At 50.1% G+C, this 20,385-nt stretch overlaps 2 protein-coding genes across 2 annotated transcripts in view; one reads left to right on the top strand and one right to left on the bottom strand.

Annotated features, from left to right (window-relative positions):
- The first annotated feature begins 4,222 nt into the window (after positions 1 to 4,222).
- NSUN5 (NOP2/Sun domain family, member 5) lies at positions 4,223 to 10,469 on the top strand. Its single transcript, XM_006859835.1, is given in 11 exon segments — positions 4,223 to 4,315; positions 4,444 to 4,566; positions 5,423 to 5,597; positions 5,688 to 5,796; positions 7,203 to 7,341; positions 7,429 to 7,544; positions 7,919 to 8,097; positions 8,241 to 8,451; positions 8,532 to 8,666; positions 8,785 to 8,907; positions 10,370 to 10,469. Coding segments are annotated over 11 exon segments (1,503 nt in total).
- A 451-nt stretch (positions 10,470 to 10,920) lies between these two features.
- POM121C (POM121 transmembrane nucleoporin C) overlaps positions 10,921 to 20,385 on the bottom strand; it is a 22,415-nt gene continuing 12,950 nt past the window's right edge. The window contains exons 6-13 of the mRNA XM_006859689.1: positions 17,414 to 17,505; positions 16,861 to 16,934; positions 16,156 to 16,280; positions 15,950 to 16,052; positions 15,546 to 15,731; positions 13,148 to 14,710; positions 11,375 to 11,497; positions 10,921 to 11,018 (exon numbers count right to left, since the gene is read on the bottom strand). Coding sequence (XP_006859751.1) covers positions 10,921 to 11,018; positions 11,375 to 11,497; positions 13,148 to 14,710; positions 15,546 to 15,731; positions 15,950 to 16,052; positions 16,156 to 16,280; positions 16,861 to 16,934; positions 17,414 to 17,505 — 2,364 coding nt within the window. The remainder of the gene's footprint in view (positions 11,019 to 11,374; positions 11,498 to 13,147; positions 14,711 to 15,545; positions 15,732 to 15,949; positions 16,053 to 16,155; positions 16,281 to 16,860; positions 16,935 to 17,413; positions 17,506 to 20,385) is intronic.

Genomic DNA, 20,385 nt, shown 5'->3' with positions numbered 1-20,385 from the left:
CTTCTTAGCTCCCACCAAATGATTGGGTGGGACCATGGATATAGGGTGTACAGGGTTCTAACACCAAGATTGGTTACTTTTGCCACCCCGTGAAGTTTAAAAGGAGCCATGTCAGAAGTGGGAACAGACGACCCCAGGACCATTAAGAAAGAAGATCCCAGCTTGGAAAAGCGGCAACAGCAGAGACGGTGGCATGGAGAGACAGAGCAGCGGCTGGTTTCCAGGCCGCCAGAGCAAGAGGCTGACTTGCAGAATGTGCCCTTTGGGCATTCACAGACTGCCTAACAGAACTTCATAACGCTTGCCCAAGTAAGGCAGAGGTCAAGGGGCCACATGGCTGAGACGCCCAAGACAACAACAGTAAGGCGTACCTGCAGTACAGTGGACAAGAGGCGTTCCGAGGTGGAGACCTGAGTTCTACCCTGGTCACTTCCCTAACAAACCCCATACTCATGAGGATTGTTATAGTTCTGTGTGGCCATTGCAGTGAGTTACGAAACCCAGATGTGCAGCAGAGAGAGCTGGGGGAGGGGTGGTTGGTGTCAGAAGAGGAGAAAGAAGGGTGCAGGGCGGAGATATGTCTCAACTCACTCATAGGAATGGACCTTGGGCTGATTTTGAGTTTGATTCTCCTTCCCTCTTGTGGAGCCAGAGGAAGTCAGACATGGCCTCCCTGCTGTTTTTGCGGTGCACAGACTAGCAGTCGGTCTGAGGGGACATGGGCAGGTGACAACAGCAACCACCACAATTCTCTTCTCTTGGCTTCCATACCTTGTCAACACTCTTTCTCAGTCTCTAGAAGATTTATCCACTCCTTCTAGCCACTTAAGCCCCCTCTTGCTGATGTCTTCTTTTCTTCCCAGGTGCTCATTCAAGGGCATCCTGGACGACTCTGGGATCTTCTCTCCAGACAAGACCTGCCCCTTAGCTCCAGACCTTTTAGCTCCCATTGTCTTTTGGCAGCCTTCTGTGGATGTCAAAGGCACATCCAAAGTGGAGCTCACAATTTTCCTTCTCCTTCACTTCCCAAAACGTTCCCTCCCTAGGGGTATGAGATTTCAAAGAATTCGTGAGAGAACGGGCTAAAAGGATCATTTCATTTTCCCACAAACTTTCTAAAGACCACGCGTATTTGTTTCCTATGGCTGCTGTGACCAATGACCCTGAACGTGGTGCTTTAAAGCAGCAGAAATATATTCTCTCACAATTCTGGAGGCCAGAAGTCCAAACCCAAGGTGTCTGCAGGGGTGCACCCTTTGAAGATTTAAAAGAGTTACAGAATTTGTTCTGGGGTTTCAATCACCTGGCTACTTGGTTTTCATGATCTAGATGTGATTTGTAATCTAGCCATCCTGAGTCAGCCACAAGGCAATACCAGGACCCCAACATTGGATTTAAATTAGATAGCAGGCATCTGGATTAGCTACCTTCAGTAAACGTCCAGGCAAATTCCCTAGTTCATCGTGTAACTATCTTTCTGCCTACTAGTTAATCTACTTTCAACCACTCTCTTCCTGAGGCAAATGCTCCTTCCTGGTGCTCATCTGTCTAAGCATCCTACTGCTGGTTTAATGGTCAGCAAAACAAACATTGGGGACAGAACAACGCAAATGACATCTGACTTTACGTCAAGACTCAGCATGGAGATAGTCGTCGCAGCACCCCCTCGCCCTCCGCCCAGTAGATTGCAGCCTCCTCGCACAAGACGTTAACTAATTCCAACTTCAGGATCAGGAAAACCCTGTTTAAGGGATCTCATAATTGGTGAGAAGCCTCAAATCGACTGCTGTTGATTTGGATTCATGGTGACCTGCTACGATCGAGGAGAACAGCTCCCAGGGTTTTCCAAACTGTCAATTTTATGGGCTCAGATGACCTCATCTTTCTCCCAGGGAGTGGCTGATGAGTTTGATTGGCTCCTGGTCTTGTCTGTTGTTGTTGTTAAGTGCCATCGAGTCGATTCTGACCCATAGCGACCCTGTGTAGGGTTTCCAAGGAGCAGCTGGTGAGTTTGAACCACCGACCTGGCAGTTCAAATGGCTTTGCAGTCTGGTGCATTAACCCACAGCGCCACACCAGGACTCCTAGTGACTATTAGATTTTGTAAATGTCAACTACTCAAGAATTTTTTTCCGGATAAGTTTTTGAGTTTTCTGTACTTGTTGATAAGTGCCATAGAGTCGGTACCAACCGATAGTGACCCTGTGCACAACAGAATGAAATACGGCCTGGTCCTGGGCCAACCTCACAATTATTGCCATGCTTGAGCCCATTGATGCTGCCACTTTGCCAATCCATCTTGCCAGGGGTCTTCCTCTTTTTCTCTGACCCTCCACCTTACCAAACATGATATCCTTCTTCAGCGACTGGTCCCTCCTGGCGATATGTCTGAAGTATGCGAGATGAAGTTTGGCCATCCTGGCCTCCAAGGAGCACTCAGGCTGCACTTCTTCCAACACAGATCTATTGGTTCTTTTTTTTTGATCTGTTTGTTCTTTTGGCAGCCCACAGCACTTTTAATATTCTCTTCCACCATAACTCAAAAGCATCAATTCTTCTCCAGTCTTCCTTATTCACTGTCCAGCTTTCACATGCATATGAGGTTATTGAAAATACCATGGCTTGGGTCAGGTGCATCTTAGTCTTCAAGCTGACAATCTTTGCTCTTTAACACTTTAAAAAGGTCTTGTGCAGCAGATTTGCCTAATGCAACACATCATTTGATTTCTTGACTGTTGCTTCCATGAGGATTGATAGTTGATCCAAGAAGAATGTTGTTTATTGGTCCAGTTGTGAGGGTTTTTGTTTCTTTACATTGAGATGCAATCCATACGGAAGGGTGTGCTCTTTCATCTTCATCAGTAAATATTTTAAGTATTCTTCACTTTCAGCAATCAAGGTTGTATCATCTGCATATCACAGGTTGTTAATGAGTCTTCCTCCAATCCTGATGCCACATTGTTCTTCACATAACCCAGCTTCTCATATTATTTGCTCAGCATACAGGTTGAATAAGTATGGGGAAAGAATACAACCTTGTCACACACCTTTCTTAATTGTAAACCATTCAGTGTTCCCATGTTCTGTTCGAACAACTGCCTCTTGGTCTATGTACAGATTCCTCATAAGCACAATTAAGTGTTCCAGAATACTCATACTTCGCAATGTTGTCCATAGCTTGTCATGATCCACACAATCGAAAGCCTTTGCCGTAGTCAATAAAGGACAAGTAAACATCTTTCTGATATTCTCTGCTTTCAGCCAAGATCCATCGGACATCAGCAATGATATCCCTCATTCCACATCCTCTTCTGAATCCAGCTTGAACCCCTGGAAGTTCTGTCAGTGTACGCTTACAGCCGTTTCTGTATTACCTTTAGTAAAATTTTACTCTCATGGGATATCAAAGATGATTCCTTTAAACTGGAGTTCTTTGGTGAATTCTCACAGCTGAGTATTCAGGATCACTGTATTCCTTCAATAAAACTTTGCTTTAATTTTTAGAGACTCCAATTTACTCTTTGACTAAACCAAGATGAGGACAATGCAAGGGGCAGGGAAACTAGATGAAGAGAAACGGCACAACCAGAACAGAAATAATGAGAATGTTCACGCATTCTGAAGAACGTAATCAATGTCACGCAACAATTTGTGTAGAAAGTGTTAAATGGGTCCCTAAACTGCTGTGTAAAACCTTCACAGAAAAGAAAACAATTTAAAAATCAAAATTTAAAAGAGTATTACCCATTACTGGGCGGCAGTATCAAAGTGTGAAAGGATTCGCGTGTTTCGTTCATCTTAGATGCGAGCTGTGGCACTGTAGCATAAGCCCTGGACTGCTAACCGGAAGGTTGGCAGTTCAAATCTACCAGCCGCTCCTCGGAAACCCAGAAGGTCGCTAGGATTGTACCGACTGAAGGACACTCTACCTGGTAGCGTAATGGTCACGAATCGGGCTGCGAACCGCAAGGTCAGTACTTCGGAACTACCAGCTGTTCCACGGGAGAAAGATGAGACTTTCTGCTCCCTGTAAAGATTTACAGCCTCGGAAACCCTATACAGGGTCGCTATGAATCGGAACCGACTCCGCGGCACTTAAAAACCACCACCACCACAAAAATGGGAGCGCGGTAAGAAGCGTCGTACAACGCGCTTGCCCTTTGACCCAGGAAGTACGGCCGGGCGCGCTGTGCGACAGGGTCGTAAAGCCAATTGGCGGAACATGGCGCTGTACGCGGCTGCCGCGGCTGTGTTGGAGGGGGTTGAGGGTCGCCAGGGCTCCATTAAAGGACTGGTATATGGCAGCCGCTTCCAGGTAGAGGGGACCCGGCGAAGGGAGGGTGGGGTCGGAGCCCTAGGGCGGTTGCGGGGGTCTCAGCGGTGCAGGGGCGGTGGTGGGAGTCGGTGCTGCGGGCTCAGCAGTGTGCTTCTGGCCGCGCGCAGAACGTGAAACAGCTCTACGCGCTCGTGTGCGAGACGCAGCGCTACGCCGCCGTGCTGGACGCCGTGATTTCCAGTGCCGGACTCCTCCGCGCCGAGAAGAAGCTGCGGCCGCACCTGGCCAAGGTGACAGGCGGGGGGGGTCCTGCTTCTACGCCGCAGGCTGGGGCCCAGGGAGTTCCGGAACCTGTAATCCGGAGTCTAGGAGTGGCGCTGCGGGTTAATGCACTGGACCACAAGTTTAGCGGTTCGAGTTCATCAGCTACTCCTCGAAAACCCTGTAGAGGCTTGCTATGAGCTGGAATCGACTCAATGGCGTTTAAAAAAAAGAATCTGGTCCCACGGAGCCCTGGTGACGTGATGCGTTAAGTGTTGACCTGCTAACCGCAAAATTGGAGGTTCTAAACCACCATTTGCACCTCGGGAGAAAAATGGGACTGGATCCTCACAAAGATTTATAGCCTTGGAAATCAAAAGGGGCGTTTCGATTGCACTATAGGGTCTCTCTGAGTCGGAACCCTCTCAGTGGCAGTGGGTCTGGGTTTGGGTCTAACTGCCACTCACAGTTTAGCAAGTGGCTCATCTGAAATGGTTATGGATTGAGATGGGAGGGAAATGCTTGTTAACTATGAGCCCTGCATGTAGAAGACCCCAAGTGCCAAGTTGCTATGGCATAGACCTTTCAAGTAAATAAAAAGGGTAATGTTGTTGAGGAGGATGGTTAGGGAAGACCCCAAGTACCAAGTTGCAATGGCATAGACCCTTTAAGTAAATAAAAGGGTAATGTTGTCGAGGAGGATGGTTAGGGTCCAGAGCTGTGCTGGGGAGCAACCATGGAGGAAGGAAGGGGTCTGGACTGGGAGGCAGGACCCAGGTTCTAATCCCGGATCTGTCAGTAATGTCTTGTAGGGTCTTTGCTAAAGTACTTTCTTAGTTCTAAGGCTTTTAAATGCTTCGGGTTTCTCTGTTTCTCAATCTCTAGGTGCTAGTGTATGAGCTGTTGATGGGACGGGGCTTTCAAAAGGGTGGGGGCCGATGGAAGTCTCTGATGGCCCGGCACCAGGCAAGGCTGAAGGCCGAGTTGGCCCGGCTCAAGGTTCGTCGAGGGGTGAGCCGGAATGAGGACCTGCTGGAAGCGGGACCAGGGTCTGGTCCAGGTGAGCTGGAGGGAGTCGTGGAGTGGGGGTAGCCTTGGAGGTCCTCAGAGGGGAGGGCTATGGTCCTCCTCACTGCTGATTGTTTCCTAGCTGACCAGATACCTCGGTTTGTGCGGGTCAACACCCTCAAGACCTGTTCTGATGATGCAATTGATTATTTCAAGAGACAGGGTTTCTCTTATCAGGGACGGGCTTCCAGGTAAGAGCTTAAAACCTTGTGTGGGCTGCTCTCTTCTAGAGAGGCGCCTGGGGGTGGGGGAAGAGAGGTTGGGTGGTGTGATTACACGCTAAGGGCTTTCTTCCTGGTTTTCCAGCAAGTTCTCCATCTCCTAAGGCTGTCTTCCTCCCATCCTTCAACATTGGTATTCGTGGGCGTCCCAAACTACATTCTTCTCACGTGTCCCTCAGTTCTTTCTCCTGGCTCTAATTTCTACCTCTCACCTGATGATCGCCGCCGCCTGGGCGGGCCTTCTCTCTTGTGCATCTGAGTATTCCTCAGAAACTGTTCATGATGCTAGGAGGCATCTTAATTTCCTTCTCTTTTCATCATCTGCACTCCTTATTTTAACCTAACAGATTTTACTCTTTCCTACTTGTTTATCTGCCTAAGCCACCCCGCCGGTCATTGACTGTCGCCTTGAGCATTTTTCTCCAATGCATCAGGCCTGGCTTTAGGTCCTCATCATTTCCAACTGTCAGAATTGACCGACGAGTCCCTACCTCATCTCCCCACTGCCAGATGAGCCTGCTTGGTTTGTCCATCTGGTCAGCTGCAGAAAGGTCTAGAACCAGATCTGATGCTGTAATCATTAGAGAGACAGGTTGCCCTATATTTCTTCCTTGGAGCAGCTAGTGGGGTCAAACCCCCAACCTTTTGATTAGCAGCCAGGCTCTCCCCCCGACTTCCTGTGGGCAAAAGGGTGGTAGAGAATAGCTTTGTTTGGGTTAGGGTCCCAGTAGTGACACTTGGTAGCTTTTTGAACCCTGTCTTTGCACCATCTAGTGGACCACTGTAGAGTCTTATTCTCAGCCTATCCCATAACTGTGTCCATCAAGCGTCAGCTCAGATCTTTCCTCCCTGAAATCTCTACCCCACCTCAAGCTTATGCTCAAAAAAAGTCACAACTGCCTTTGTGGAGTGCTTTTTGTGCCAAGTAGTTTTCTAAGTGTTTGGTCTCACATCTGTCTCGTCACAAAAGAGCAGCCTGAGATGCTTACTCTCCTGCTGCTGAGAAATGGTCAGGTGTAAGTTTTCTTAAACTGTGAACTCGGCTGTTTCTGTCTTTTCACCCTGTTTACTGGTAGCGAAGTGGTTGTGAATTGGGCTGTGAACCACAAAGTCAACAGTTCGAAACTACTAGCTGCTCCGCGGGAGAAAGATGAGGCTTTCTGCTCGCATAAAGATTTACAGCCTCGGAAACCCTGTACTACAGGGTCACTATGAGTTGGCACTGATTTGACGGCACTTAACAACTCCTTCATAGCCCTTTCAAAGATTGGTTTTAGTAACGTTAAGATCAACAGGCCAAGTGTCGAGCACGGATGAATTGAGAATCTCTCAAGCTAATGATTCTTACTCCTTGTGTCTAACCCCTTCCCTGACAGCCTTGAGGACTTAAGGACTCTGAAGGGGAAACATTTCCTTCTGGATCCCTTGTTACCTGAGCTGCTCGTGTTCCCTGCCCAGACAGATCTCCATGAGCATCCACTGTACCAAGCCGGTCACCTCATCTTACAAGACAAGGTGGGGAAGATAGGTAGAAAAGGGAGGACGTGGGCGGGACAGGCCTGGAATCTGAGCTCACTTAGCTGCTCGCCTCTGCTTGGCCAGGCCAGCTGTCTCCCTGCCATGCTGCTGGCACCGCCACCAGGCTCTCATGTCATCGATGCATGTGCTGCCCCAGGCAACAAGACCAGTCACTTGGCTGCTCTTCTCAAGAACCAAGGGTGAGTGCTGCCCGCACTGGAGGGAGAGCCAGTGTCTTGACGGGTACTTCGTTAGGAGAAAGAAGAAACTCTCATTTTACTGGGACATCAAGGAAATGCATCCTTCTAGACCTGGGAATTTCATGGGCTAGGCCTCCACTGAGCCTCCTAGTAGGTCACAGGTGTGGGATACAAATCCCTGCATCCAGAGGACAGAGTCCTTGTGGATTACTAAAGTGGTTCCCATGTGTCCTGACTTAAGAGTTGTGTTCAGAGTGGTGTTTAAACCTGTTCAAGCACGTATGCTGAGACTGCCCACAAATCGTATTTTTCTCCTCTGTGAGAACAGAGCTCTGCACCTCTGCATTCACCCTCAATGCTGACCTCCTCCCTAGGAAGATCTTTGCCTTTGACTTGGATGCCAAGCGGCTGGCATCTATGGCAACTCTCCTGGCCCGGGCTGGCGTCTCTTGCTGTGAGTTAGCAGAGAAGGACTTCCTGGCTGTCTCGCCCTCAGACCAGCGTTACCGTCAAGTGCAGTACATCCTGCTGGACCCCTCCTGTAGTGGTTCTGGTGAGATGGGGAGAACGTGCAGCCGAGGACTCTGCAGTCAGAGCCTGACGCTGAAGCAGGCTCGTTTGTTTGGGTCTGGAGTTGAGTCTGACTTGTTTTTTTCTGCACGGCTTGAGGCCGCCACTGAGACCTTTTCCTCTTAGGTATGTTGGCACGACAGTTGGAAGAGCCCGAAGCAGGACCCCCTAGCAAGGAGCGCCTGCGTGCCCTGGCTGGGTTCCAGCAGCGAGCTCTGTGCCACGCGCTCTCTTTCCCATCTTTGCAGCGCCTGGTCTACTCCACGTGCTCCCTTTGCCAAGAAGAGAATGAAGATGTGGTACAAGCAGCTCTGCAGAGGAATCCAGGGACCTTCAGGTGATGGGAGCCTACAAGGAGCTGGGTGCTGCTGGGCAGTGCTCCTTTACTCAGACCTCTGTGCTCGCTCCTCTTCCCAGGCTAGCTCCTGTCCTGCCCTCCTGGCCCCAGCGAGGCCTGGGCACCTTTCCAGGTGCTAAACACTGTCTTCGGGCCTCTCCAGAGACCACGCTCACGGCTGGTTTCTTCGTTGCTGTCCTTGAGCGGGTGTCAAGGTGAATAAGTAGGGGAAGGTGAGTAGGGGGATCCTGCTTGGCACAGGACATCTGGGGGTGTCTAACAATCTCTGCTTTTCTTCCAGATCAGCCTCACAGACTGAAACACCGGGGCCAGAACTGCCACCTGGCTCAGCCCGGAAGAAGAAGCTGCGGTGCCAAAAACCAGCAGCTGGTGCTAGCATACCGCCCTGCACATAGCAGGTGCTCCGGGGCCTGAGGCCTGGTGGCAGTTCTGTCCGTGAGACTACTGCTACGGGAAGGGAACCAGCATCGCAGACGAGCGTGGGCTTCCTTTTCCTGATTGCAACAAGTACTGCCCACAACAAGAAACGACAGAGCAAGGTCTATGGTCGATCACAGTTTATTTTATTCTTAATGACATAAGCAAGGAGAAAAATTGCACATTCATACTAAAAATTCCAACTGGACTCAACAGGAATTAAGTCTTTCTCTGTAATGGGAAATCTCAGCCTCCCGTTCACAGACATACACACACTCACAGGCTACACCAGGGGACCCTCATTGGGGGTTATTGGGTCCATGGTCCTGCCTGTGTAACTGAGGTAACCCGCTCAGAGGACTACAACTAAGAGCCTCCACCTCACCTATGGTACAGGCAGAGACTGCTTTTCTAGCCCCACGCCCCACCCCCACCCCCCCACAAGCTATTTGGGCCTTGAGGTTCAGGCCCCTCCTCAGTTCCACAGGCAGGCACACTGGACTTGAGGGTTGTTGGGGGAACAGTCCCCAAGGAGGGACTAGCTGCATCTACATCACATTATAAAACGAGGTGACAAGCTGTCAGGTGGAGCTCTAGTCCCTGGGGGAAGCTGCCCGGGCCCCCATGGGAGCCCCCTCTTCACACAGACGTGATTTAACTATAAGCGAAGCCCTAGTCAATAGTTTTTATACTGAACCACCTCAGTGAACCAAGCTTGAAGGAATTTAAAAGGCAATTTAGCTTAAATACAAAAATAAATTTTTATTTTGTTAAAAAATGTTTAAATATCTTTTCTTTTAATTTAGACACACGCATTCATACTTCTCCCCAAGAGGGTGGGCATGGCCGCAGGGTGCTTGGGTCTAGGGTATGCAGTTTAGGGTGAAAAGGAACAAGAGGAGTTGGGTTGGAGAGGGCCTTGTTAGGAGAAAATCACTAAGGGATAATTTTAAAGTACGGTTCTTTCATTTTGGCTTGCTTAACATACTTGTGATGTACCTGTAGGGAGGTTCAGGCCCGTGGGAGAGAAGGAGAGGAAGAGGTCTTCCCTGGTCCCCGGCCTGGACTACCAGCCCGTGACATGGAAACACCATTGGGAAATTCAGGAGTCAGGTGCTTGCAGCCGTTATCAGCGAGGCCCCACAAACTTGAAACCGTTAGTCCGGCACTACCAACATGCCGCCACTCACACAATTCAGTTCTTCCTCCAAACTCGATTCAAAGAGCAATAGACGAGCATCAGACAGTAACAGGGACAGGGCTGGAAACCTACAAGCCCAGGGAGGCAAACAGGCCAGGAGGGGAGGCGGCAGCTGCCCCAAGGCTGGAGGAAAGCAGCCAAGAGCTTCTTCCTTCTCTTGGAGGAAGGGGTCTCACCTCTGGGTCTGCCAGGCTAACAGTCTTGAGCCACTAAACTTCTAGGGGCCGTAGTGGCAGAGAGGTTTCATTTTGACCTGACATGTGGCTTCGGGCTCTGCAGGAAGGCAGTGGAAGAGCATGAGCAGCACCCACTGAGGTCTCAGAGGCGAAGCCTGGTTTCAGATCTTTTTGAAGTGACAGATCCTGCTAGGAACCGGTAAGGGACAAAGCAGCAAGAAACCGGGGCCCAGAGGAAGAGCCACTACAGCCAAGCCCAGTAAGGTTTCGCTGCAGCGAGCATCTACTTTGCTTCGGTGTACACCCAAGAACACAAGTGGGCGAGGGCTGTGCCTGCCACCCTCCAACAAAGATGGCGCTCAGAGAAAAGGCGAGTCAGGAAGTGGTGGACAATATATACAGGTGTTTCTTTACTTCTTCAGCCTCCCTGGTAGAACTGTTCAAAGAGAGTGGAGGCATCTGCCTGGCCTCACCCTACCTCATTGCTCCCTTGAGGGAAAACGGCCCTAGGGTGGCCACTACCTCCTAGGTGGCCGAAGCCTGAGGTCTGGAGTAGATTGACTTTTCGGAACCAGAAAGGGCAGAGGCTCTTCCCAGCAGGTGCCAAGGTCCAGACTTCGCAGGGGGTGGGGAAGTGGGGATCAGAGTCCAGCGCTATTTCTTGCGGGTGTGCTGCCTTCGGGCCTGTAGTCGCTGTCGAGCCCCTGGGGTCTTGGATCCTGCGCCAATGGAAAATGAAGGCGTCTGCGACCCTGGAAAGATGTAACAAGATCTCATCAGCAGCTGCCATCTGACACTTCTGGGCACCCCAATCTTTGCACCGAGACAATTAACATCGGTGCTTGAGGAATTCCCCAGCTGTAGAGCACTCTGTTGTTAAAAATGCAAAATCCCAGAATCACGTAGCAGGTACTGAGAGGAATTTGTTTACCGGGCTTCCCCAGTGGTCTGGGAATTTCTACCCGAAAAGGCTCCTTACTCTTCTCTGCTGTCCAACTCCACACCTGGCTTGTGCAGGGCTCCTAGCCTGGTCATGTTCCCCATGCAGTGAGCAGCCAGGAGCCTGTTCCCCCAATCCCTCCTCAGAATGGTCATTCTGGCTGCTTACCAAAAGGTCCAACTCCAACAAAGCCCTGGGCGGGTGCTGAGGGCACCCCAAAGGAGAGGCTGCTGCCAGATGGGCCCACTCCAGGGGCAGGCGTATTCTGACCAAAGGTGGGCGTGGAAGTGCCTGCAACAAAAGCAGAGGCTTCAAAGGGGAGGTTTGCTCTCCACAGAGGCATTGCTTGAAATGATCAAAAGGATACCTGAGCCCTACACACCGGTCCCTGCTCACCCCCAACCCAAGGTACAAGAGAAAACTAAGCCTGATGCTTTGGGTGAGGCTACAGCCTGCAGGGCCACCTCCTGGCTGCCTGCCCCATCATCCCACTGCAAAGGAACACTCAGCCAGCAGAACCCCCTCCTCATGCAGCCTGACCAAGTTACCCACCTCCCTTCATCAAGACGACTCTCCATCATTCTGTCCTCAGCAGCGGGAGGTTTCCCACCAAGCTCTCAGCTCACACCACTGTAGGTCCCCTCATCCTCCCACTTCTTTTCCACCTACCCCTCTCAAGACCAGGCTGCTTCCTTAATGACCTTGTTTGTTCTAGGATAAAAGTGGCACTTGAGGGTAAACCCTGGACTGCTAACTTCAAAGTCAGTGGTTCAAACCCACTAACTGCTCCTTGGAAAAGGATGCTGAGTGAGAACTCACCAACACTTAACACAATCTCCAAGTATGGGGTAGGGATCCCCCCAAACATTTCTCTCCCCCCTCTGTCAAATCACTCAACTCCTTCCTAGATCAGACCACAGCTGACTATACAATACTCAGCTCCTTGTCCTTATTCACATCTCAAGGTCGGCAGTTTGAAACTACCAGCCATTCCGTGGAAGAGAAATGAGGCTTTTTGCTCCTGTAAAGATTTACAGCCTCGAAACCCAGTACAGGGTCGCTATGAGTTGGAACCAACTCCACGGCACATAACAATAACATGGTGCTGTGGCTAATGCGCTGGACTGCAAAGTCAGTTTGAACCGCAAGGTTGGCAGTTCAAGCTCACCAGCTGCTCGGAAACCCTATACAAGGTCACCATGGGTCATCACTCCTTTATCCATGCCAACACCTAGCTGTGTCCCCCTTACTCCGGGTCCTGGTCTTGTGATCTCAACACCTGTGAAAGTAATTGAGCCTCTTGGTTCTCTCATCCTGAGACAGCCAGATCCGTGTGAGACAACAGACGTCTCCTGCCCCCCACAGGTCCGTGTGAGACAGACAGCAGATGCTTCCTGCAACCCACTCCCCACACCACCCAGGTCCATGGTGAGCTGCATCACCAGGAAGTGCACTGGCTCCCACCCTGCCCTGTTTTTGCACTCCTGCACCTCTCCCCCTCCGCCTGCCTCCTTCAGCAGGTCAGTCGGGGTCTACACCTCCACACAGAGCAGAAATGCCCACCAGTGCTGGTGCACTTTACTTTCAGTCTGTCACCACAAGGTCCAGGGACCCTGACATATGGGGGTAGACCTTCAACTACTCTCCTGAATGACCCTGCCTATGAAACCACTCCCTAGCCTCCCATCTCACTACGCTACACAACAGAGGCTGTTGGGGAGACATTCCCGTCCCGTCTTCCACAGGTGTGCACACTAAGCTCTGGTCCTAGCTATCCTGTGTGCCTCCATGACTTTCACACGGCCCCAACCCCTCGTCACAAGTAAGGTCTCAGCTTCAACCGGTTACACTTCCTCAGAAAGGCCCATCCTTGACCTTGTCAATCCATGACAGCTCCTGCCACCCCTGCCCAGCACAATGCAGATCCATTCCTCAGCTCACCTCCAAACACGGGTTTACTCTCAGGTGTGCTGGTCACATTGAAGGCAAAGGGTGTGCTCTGGCTGGCTGCGCCCAATGTGTTCTGACTCAAGCTTCCCCCAAAAGGGGTTGTGGTGCCGGTGGTCCCACTCTGCCCTGCCCCAAAGCTGAAGGCTGCAGAGGTGGCGCTGGTGCCTGGGGTTGCCACAGTGACCCCAAAGCCCCCACTAGCAGCTGGTGCTGCTGCTGCTGATCCCCCAAACGTGAAGGGCAATGGCGTGGTGCCGCCAAACACTGAGCTGCTGCTGCTCTCGCTGCTGGTGGTTTGGGTGGTGGCCCCAAAACCAGTGGTGGTGGCTGCTCCAAAGGAGAAGACAGCTGTGGTGCTGCCAAAGGCTGGCTGGGTGCTAGCAGGAGTGCCGAAGGTGGAGGAGGCTGGGGGCTTCACACCACCGAAGGCCACTTGCGTGGTACTGCCAAAGGCCGACTGAGCAGGGCTCGGTGTTGGAGTCGCTGTTGGGGCCGAGGCCACAGTGTTTCCAAATGTGAAAGAGCTGCCAAAGCTTGGGGCAAGGGCTGACTTGGTGGCCCCCTGCTGCTGTCCATCAATGGCCCCAAACGTAGGCTGGGGGTTGGATCCTGGATATGCCGGGGGAGGGGGCTTGGTGCTTGAACCAAAGGGAATGTTGAATGCTGGGGTGGTGGTACTACTGAATGTCAAAGTCGGCTGGCTGGTGGTAACCGGGGCCGAGGTGCTGCTGCTGGGGGCTGCTGGAACAGCACTGGGGAGGGACTGGCCAAAGCTGGCACCTGAGGTTGAAGCTGGCACGCCAGGAGGCTTACCAAACTGGAAGATGGAGCTCATGGCTGGAGCCAAGCTGGCACCAGAGGCAGGGGGGGCCCCGAAGAGAAAAGGCTGGGACGCAGAAGTGGTACCAGCCACACTGCTCAAGGGGCTGGCCACATGGTTTACACCAAAGCCAAAAGCCGGCTTGGAAGCCGAATCTGCTGACACGCTGGCTGTGGTGGTGGGGGCCGCTGCAGAGAAGAGAGGAGCAGCCGTGGTGGTGGGAGCACTTGTCTGCTTGAAGGAGAAAGGAGTGGCTGACAAGGGCACAGATGTTGCTGGCCCCATGTTGCCAAAGATAGGCTTGAAAGTGGTGTTTGAGGTGCTAGGAATTGTGGGGAGAGTCGTGCTAGGAGAAGCTAGAGTTGGGATTGGAGGGTTAGTGGGCAAAGGGCTTCCATTCTCACTTTTAGGGGGCGCCCCAAAAATGGGCTTGAACATGGGCGATGCTTCAGACACATCGGGAGCTGCAGACGGGGTTGAAGTGGGGGTGCTCAGCATGCCAAACAGAATACTGGGCTTGGGGGTGGAGGATGGTGGAGTCGTCTCAGCCGGCAGGGCAGGAGGTGACTTGATGGTGTCAGTGACAGGCACCGTGAGCTCAGGGATCGGTCCTGGGAAAGCGGCTGTGGACTTGGAGTCTGAAGAGGTCCCTGACTGTGACGCCCCAAGAACAGCCAGAAGGCTGGGTGTCTTCGGAGGCAAATGGGCCACGGTGGTCGCCACCTCAGCAGGTTCTGCAACACAGAGAAATTTACTGAAAACGTGAATTCAAAATACTTGAAACATAGTGGTATTCGTGATTTTGATCTCTTTCCCATGCCCAGCACAGGGCTAGGGGTCCAAGGGGCATTCCACAAATATGTCTCAACCTATAGCACAGGCCTTAAAGCAAATCAAGCCAGTTATTTGTTACGTCCACTCTTCAAGGATCATTAAGACAGAAAAGGGTCAAAGGTGGCCTAATCAGAGGTTAAACATAAGGAAATAGGAAAATTTGATTACTAAACTCTAAGCCCAATTCTAGATACACCACAGTCATCAAACAAAAAATGGCTGCATCCACCTACCACGAGCTAAGGGCAGCAGAGTGCTCTGCTCTGGGCGCGGCGGGCTAGTACCCCCACAACACTACTGTGCTCCAGTGTGATCCCGGAGGCTCCAATGTGGGGTGACGAAGGCACAGGGAATTGGCCTAGCCAACTAAGCCTTGGGCACACACAGGGACAAGGGATGAGTATGGAGTCTACTAAACTTGTAACATGACATCTTCATGTTCTCAGTCACATTTTGGAGAAAACTCATAGGAAAAGCATGACCCTCACTTTATAGGTGAGGACACAAGGGACTAGGTTTCAAGTCAACTGTTGTTGGACCACCAAAGTGAAGTTGCTCTTTCTAGTTTTCCTTACAACTCTCTGATCAGAGGCCTGAGCCTACTGCAGCTATGAAGTCTGCCCCGCTGAGGCTTGGTAAGCCAGGGTAGGCGCAACCTTTCAAACAGTTTCCAGCAACGCAAGAGGCTCAGTGTTCACTTCCCCCTAGATGAAGGCCAGGACCATCCGCACTCACCTGGGAAGGATGGTGGGCTTGGGGCATTCTGCATCTTCCTCAAGCTCTCCAGCAGTGGCTGAGTGTTTGGGGTTGGGCTGCAGGGGGCTAAAGAGGCAGTCACCGCAGGCGCCGCAGCAGGCACAGGGAAAGTAAGAGGTGGCGGAGTGGCTGCTGGGGGCTCAGTGATGGAGGCTGAGGCAGCTTCTAAGGAAGAACAAGAAGCTTCAGCTGCCCGCCTTGTCTGGGGGCCTTCTCAGATGGCCCAGCAGGGCACAGGGACCCTCAGGGCTCTGTGTCACCTATCAACCATGCCCGCCCCTCATTCTCAGTGCTCACTATTTACTCGGCATCAAGGAAATTCCAAAATAAAACCAAAGGAAAGAAGTTCCTTCTAGGGTGTGAAAATGCCCTCTACTCCTTACCCGTCTTATCCTCCAAGACCTTGTTAAACCACTGGAATGACACTTTCTTTTCCAAGTCTAGGTCTTCAGCAGTTATTGAATAACCAAGCTGGGGAGGAGGAGGCTACCGAAGGGAAAAAGGTGTCAGTTAAATTGAAAGCAGCCGGAAGAAACCTGTATTTAGCCTTCCCAATGGGCGTTAAGACTGGGGAGAGATGAGACCATACCAGAGTTAGCTGGTCTCCTCGCCGAGAGGGCAGCAGCTGAATCTTCCGCTTTCGCTGCCCTGAGCTGCCAGATGTAGAGGGAGAATTCCACAAGCTCTGTTTCTTCCATGTGGTTGTATCATCAACTATTAAATTAAAAAAAAAGATTTGTTTTTGTTCTTCCCTCTTTCAAAATGCATGGCTTTATTCATCTACGTGGTTTTCTACATGGAGCTGTCACTGGGCTCTTGGACAGTGTTGGCAAGAGTATTTCAACACTCAAGATGCACACAACAGCTTCACTCACTGCCATCGAGTGGATTCTGATCCACAGCAACCCCACAGAGGGTTTCTGAGGCTTTCATCTTTACAGGAGCTGAAAGCCCATCTTTCTCCTGGGAGGCAGCTGGTGGGTATGAATGGCTGACCTTGTGGATAGCAGTCCAGTGCTGATCCTATAGACCCTCTAGGGCTTCTCATACAATGGCTACTGGACAGTAATAATCTGGGTCACTCAGACAGCTGCAACTAGCTCCCAGTTAGCCAAGTGAGACTGCATTTTTCTGGTACTTTTCTCCCTTGTCAGGCTGCAAATATTTCCAGAACAGAAATGTGTCTCTGCAGCTACTAGGTCTGAAATCAAAATATTTTTACAATAGTTACTATTTTTTTATCACTCCACAAATACTTTTACCACAAACCATTCTTTCTCATTTACCGACTTACTCTTTGCTCCCTGGGCCTCCTTGTCTGCTTCCAGTGGAGTGGAGGAACGGGAACGATGCGAAAGCTCCTCTTCTCTGCAGGGAAAGGCAGGATTAGGCTTCACAGCACTGCCCAAAGGAGGCTAGCCTTCGGACTCTCCTAATGTCCACAGTCTAGACCAACCAGGGCTTCAGAGCTCAGTGTGTCACAATAAACAAATAGGACTTAAAAGTGCAAAGAGTTGGTTCACAGAAGCCATGGACAAACCTTTAGGAATTATATAAAACAACAATCTTCACAACTCATTTATTTATGACTGATGCCAAGTTTCTGGGCATTCTAGATCCAGATCTGACCCTTAGGAAAGTGGACTCTAAGTACCCTGGGGGTCACATGGAGTCAAGAGCATGGAGACCACTGTCTGCTCACATGACCTGTTTACTCCTCTGTGTCTCCCACTCTGACCCCTAATCCCTCAAGCTGGGTTAACTGCAGAGAGGTGCCAGAGATGCATGGGTGGGTAGTTCACAGCTTTCTCCGAGATCCTCCACCCCTGGCCTCCCATTAACGTTACCTTATTTTCTTTGCTGGCCTCTCTGGTGTCTGGGAGCGAGATGAGGCTGGGCTAGAGAAGGGTGATGAACTGGGAGCACTTCGCTTCCACAGCTGCAAGTCAAACAGAAAGGCACACAGCTGAGGCCATCTGGTAACTCAGCACCTGACCACCTACACAATGCCACGGTGTCCCAGCTGTCATTGTGCCTGCTGGGGGCAGGGGTGGGGAGGCTGGAGAGAAGGCTACATGAGTGGAATGAGAACTAATGAATGCAAAAGGAGCTGCAGATACTAAAGAGCAGAAAGCTACTATCAGTAATGGCAGAGTGACGAGGCATACCGGTCTACTCTACACTGTCCCTGAACAATCCAAGTACAATATGAAATCGTTCCAATGAAGTTAAGCTAAGAAACTGAAGTCTTACATTCATTACACGCTGAGGTTTCCTTTATGAATTTTATTTTTCTTAATTGTATGCTGAGGTGATACTGAGGACCTTTCCAGCACCCATAGTATTTACGATGGCAGGATGACTATCCAGTCATCTGTCTCCTCTGCTAGGCACAGCCCCTCAGTCAGAAATGGTCCAGTCCCTCTCTGTGTCCTTTCAAAGGGCCCAGCAGCAACTGCACTGAGTACATCAAGGAAGCCTTCTTCCAACGCTGCCCTCACCCCTGAGCCTGTTGTTAAGAGCCATCAAGCCAGTTCTCACGCTCCACGATTCTGTGTAAGGGTATTCTAAGGAGCAGTTGGTGGGTTTGAACTGGTGCAGCTGCAGTTGAGTGCTCATCCTACAATGCCAACCCTAAACTCCTAGGGTTTATAGTGTATTTGTGAATAGACTGAAAAAAACAAGACAGCCTAATGACACACACAGTATACACTCATCTGAGCCCACTCTTACGTATTGGTTTCTGGTGGTTCCTCAAAAAGGCAGTGAATCACAGTATATTCACTAGACTGGTCTAATGAATGCTTCCTAAGAGCTCCAAAGAGAGAAGACCCAAACCCACTGCCACCAAGTCCTTCCCAACTCATAGCGACCCCGTGCAGACAGCAAATCAATAAAGGGTCCCCAAGACCACATAGCTTTATGGGAGCAGATGGTTAGGGCTCAGTGCCTAACCCACAGTGCCACCAGGACTCCCTAAAGAAGAGAAGGCTAAAATCAAAGGCCAGCGGTCTTTGTGAACTCAAGTCTGTTCTGTTGTGCTGAGACTAAGTGCAAGAAAGACCAGCTACTTGGGAAGGCCAAAACAAACACTGATTTGAAAATACAAGGTTATGGGGACATGAAAGAGAAGAATAGAAATATCTATCAAAGAGATTTGACGATTTAATCAGCACTATAAACAGTGTAGGAATCCTGGTGTGGTGTTGTGGGTTAATGTGCTGGACTGCAAAGCCAGTTTGAACTACAAGGTCAGTGGTTCAAGCTTACCAGCTGCTCTCCTTGGAAACCATATACACATTATGGGTCAGAACTGACTTGATGACACTTAACAACAACAACATAAATGGTATGGGTGCTATAGGATAAGCACAGGACCACAAGGTCGGTTTTAATCACGAAGTCGGCAGTTCAAACACACCAGTCCTTGGAAACCCTATACTGGGTCGCTATGAGTCAGAACCAGCTCAAGGCCACTAACAACAACAACAACAACAAAATAAATAGTATAAGAAAGTTAGTGGAAAATGGAATTTTCCCAAACTTTTAAAAGCCTCCTCATTGGTCATCAACAAGATTATTCAGTTTGTGGAATTTCTAAAAAACAAAATCACTTGGGTCTCATCCCCTTGTGTATTTTGCTTATTTTTTAAGCAAAGTGCCAAAGGTGATTCTTACAGTTAGCCAGGGTTAATATGTCTCTACTTCATACACTGCACATAAACACAATTCAGATACAAAAGATTCACATGTAAGAAGTGAAACAAAAAAGAATCAAAAAAATAAGTGAGTTGCAAAATACCAACAGAAAGGGAAGGAGTCGTCACATCAAGGATCAACCCTATCTCCTCTGTACACAGGGTTGACAGGGATGGGCAGCTTACACACTGGTGACCTAAAATTGGGGATGGGGGTGCAGAAAAGGCACAAAGTGACTGACTTACAAGTTTTCAAGAGGGAGCTGAGTCTCAGAGTGTGCGAGGGAAGTAGAATTCCCACTGAATAGTTTTCATTTTGTCTATAGACAGGTTTGGTGAAAAGAGATGGGGATAAGAGTCTTATGAGTCAATATTAAGTAATTGTTATCAAGACTAATTGTGACTGTCACAACTGTAAAGGTAGAAGTTTTGTAACATAGAGGGGGGGAGTAGTTAATCCTACAGTCCAGGAACAGAGAACCCTAGGACCATCAAGGGAGAAGAGCACAAGCGGAATGCGAGACCCTACCCAGAAAAGCAGCAACACCAGAGATGGAAGCAGAGATGGTGACATGGAGAAAGAGAGCAGCTGAGGACTTTAGACTCATGGGTAGAGAAAGGCTGTGTGCTGGCGGCTTGCAGACTGGCCTTTGGCAGTTTAAACGATTATATACTCCCGAGTGTTTTTGTGTACCCTCTCCCCCAAAACAACAACTACAACAGAGGGAATAGAATCAAACTGTTAAATGATGCTGCTGTTATTGTTAGGTGCCATCAAGTTGGTACCAACTCATAGCAACCCTATACACAGAATGTAACACTGTCCAGTTCTAGGGTAACCTCACAATTGCTACCACACTTGAGCCCACTGATGCTGCCACTTTGCCAAATCCATCTCGCTAGGGGTCTTCCTGTTTTTCTCTGACCCTTAACTAAACATGATATCCCTCTCCAGTGACTGGTCCCTCCTGACAATATGTCTGAAGTATGAGAGACGAACTCTGGCCATCTTGGCCTCCAAGGAGTACTCTGGCTGCACTTCTTCCAACACAGATCTGTTGGTTCTTTTGGCAGCCCATGGCACTTTCAATATTCTCCTCCAACACCATAACTCAAATGCA

The sequence above is a fragment of the Chrysochloris asiatica genome, unplaced genomic scaffold (genome assembly GCF_000296735.1).
Source record: "Chrysochloris asiatica unplaced genomic scaffold, ChrAsi1.0 scaffold00034, whole genome shotgun sequence".
In the NCBI taxonomy this organism is placed as follows: domain Eukaryota; kingdom Metazoa; phylum Chordata; class Mammalia; order Afrosoricida; family Chrysochloridae; genus Chrysochloris; species Chrysochloris asiatica.
Note: the sequence above shows the minus strand (reverse complement) of the source record. Positions and strands in the feature narration are given on the sequence as shown.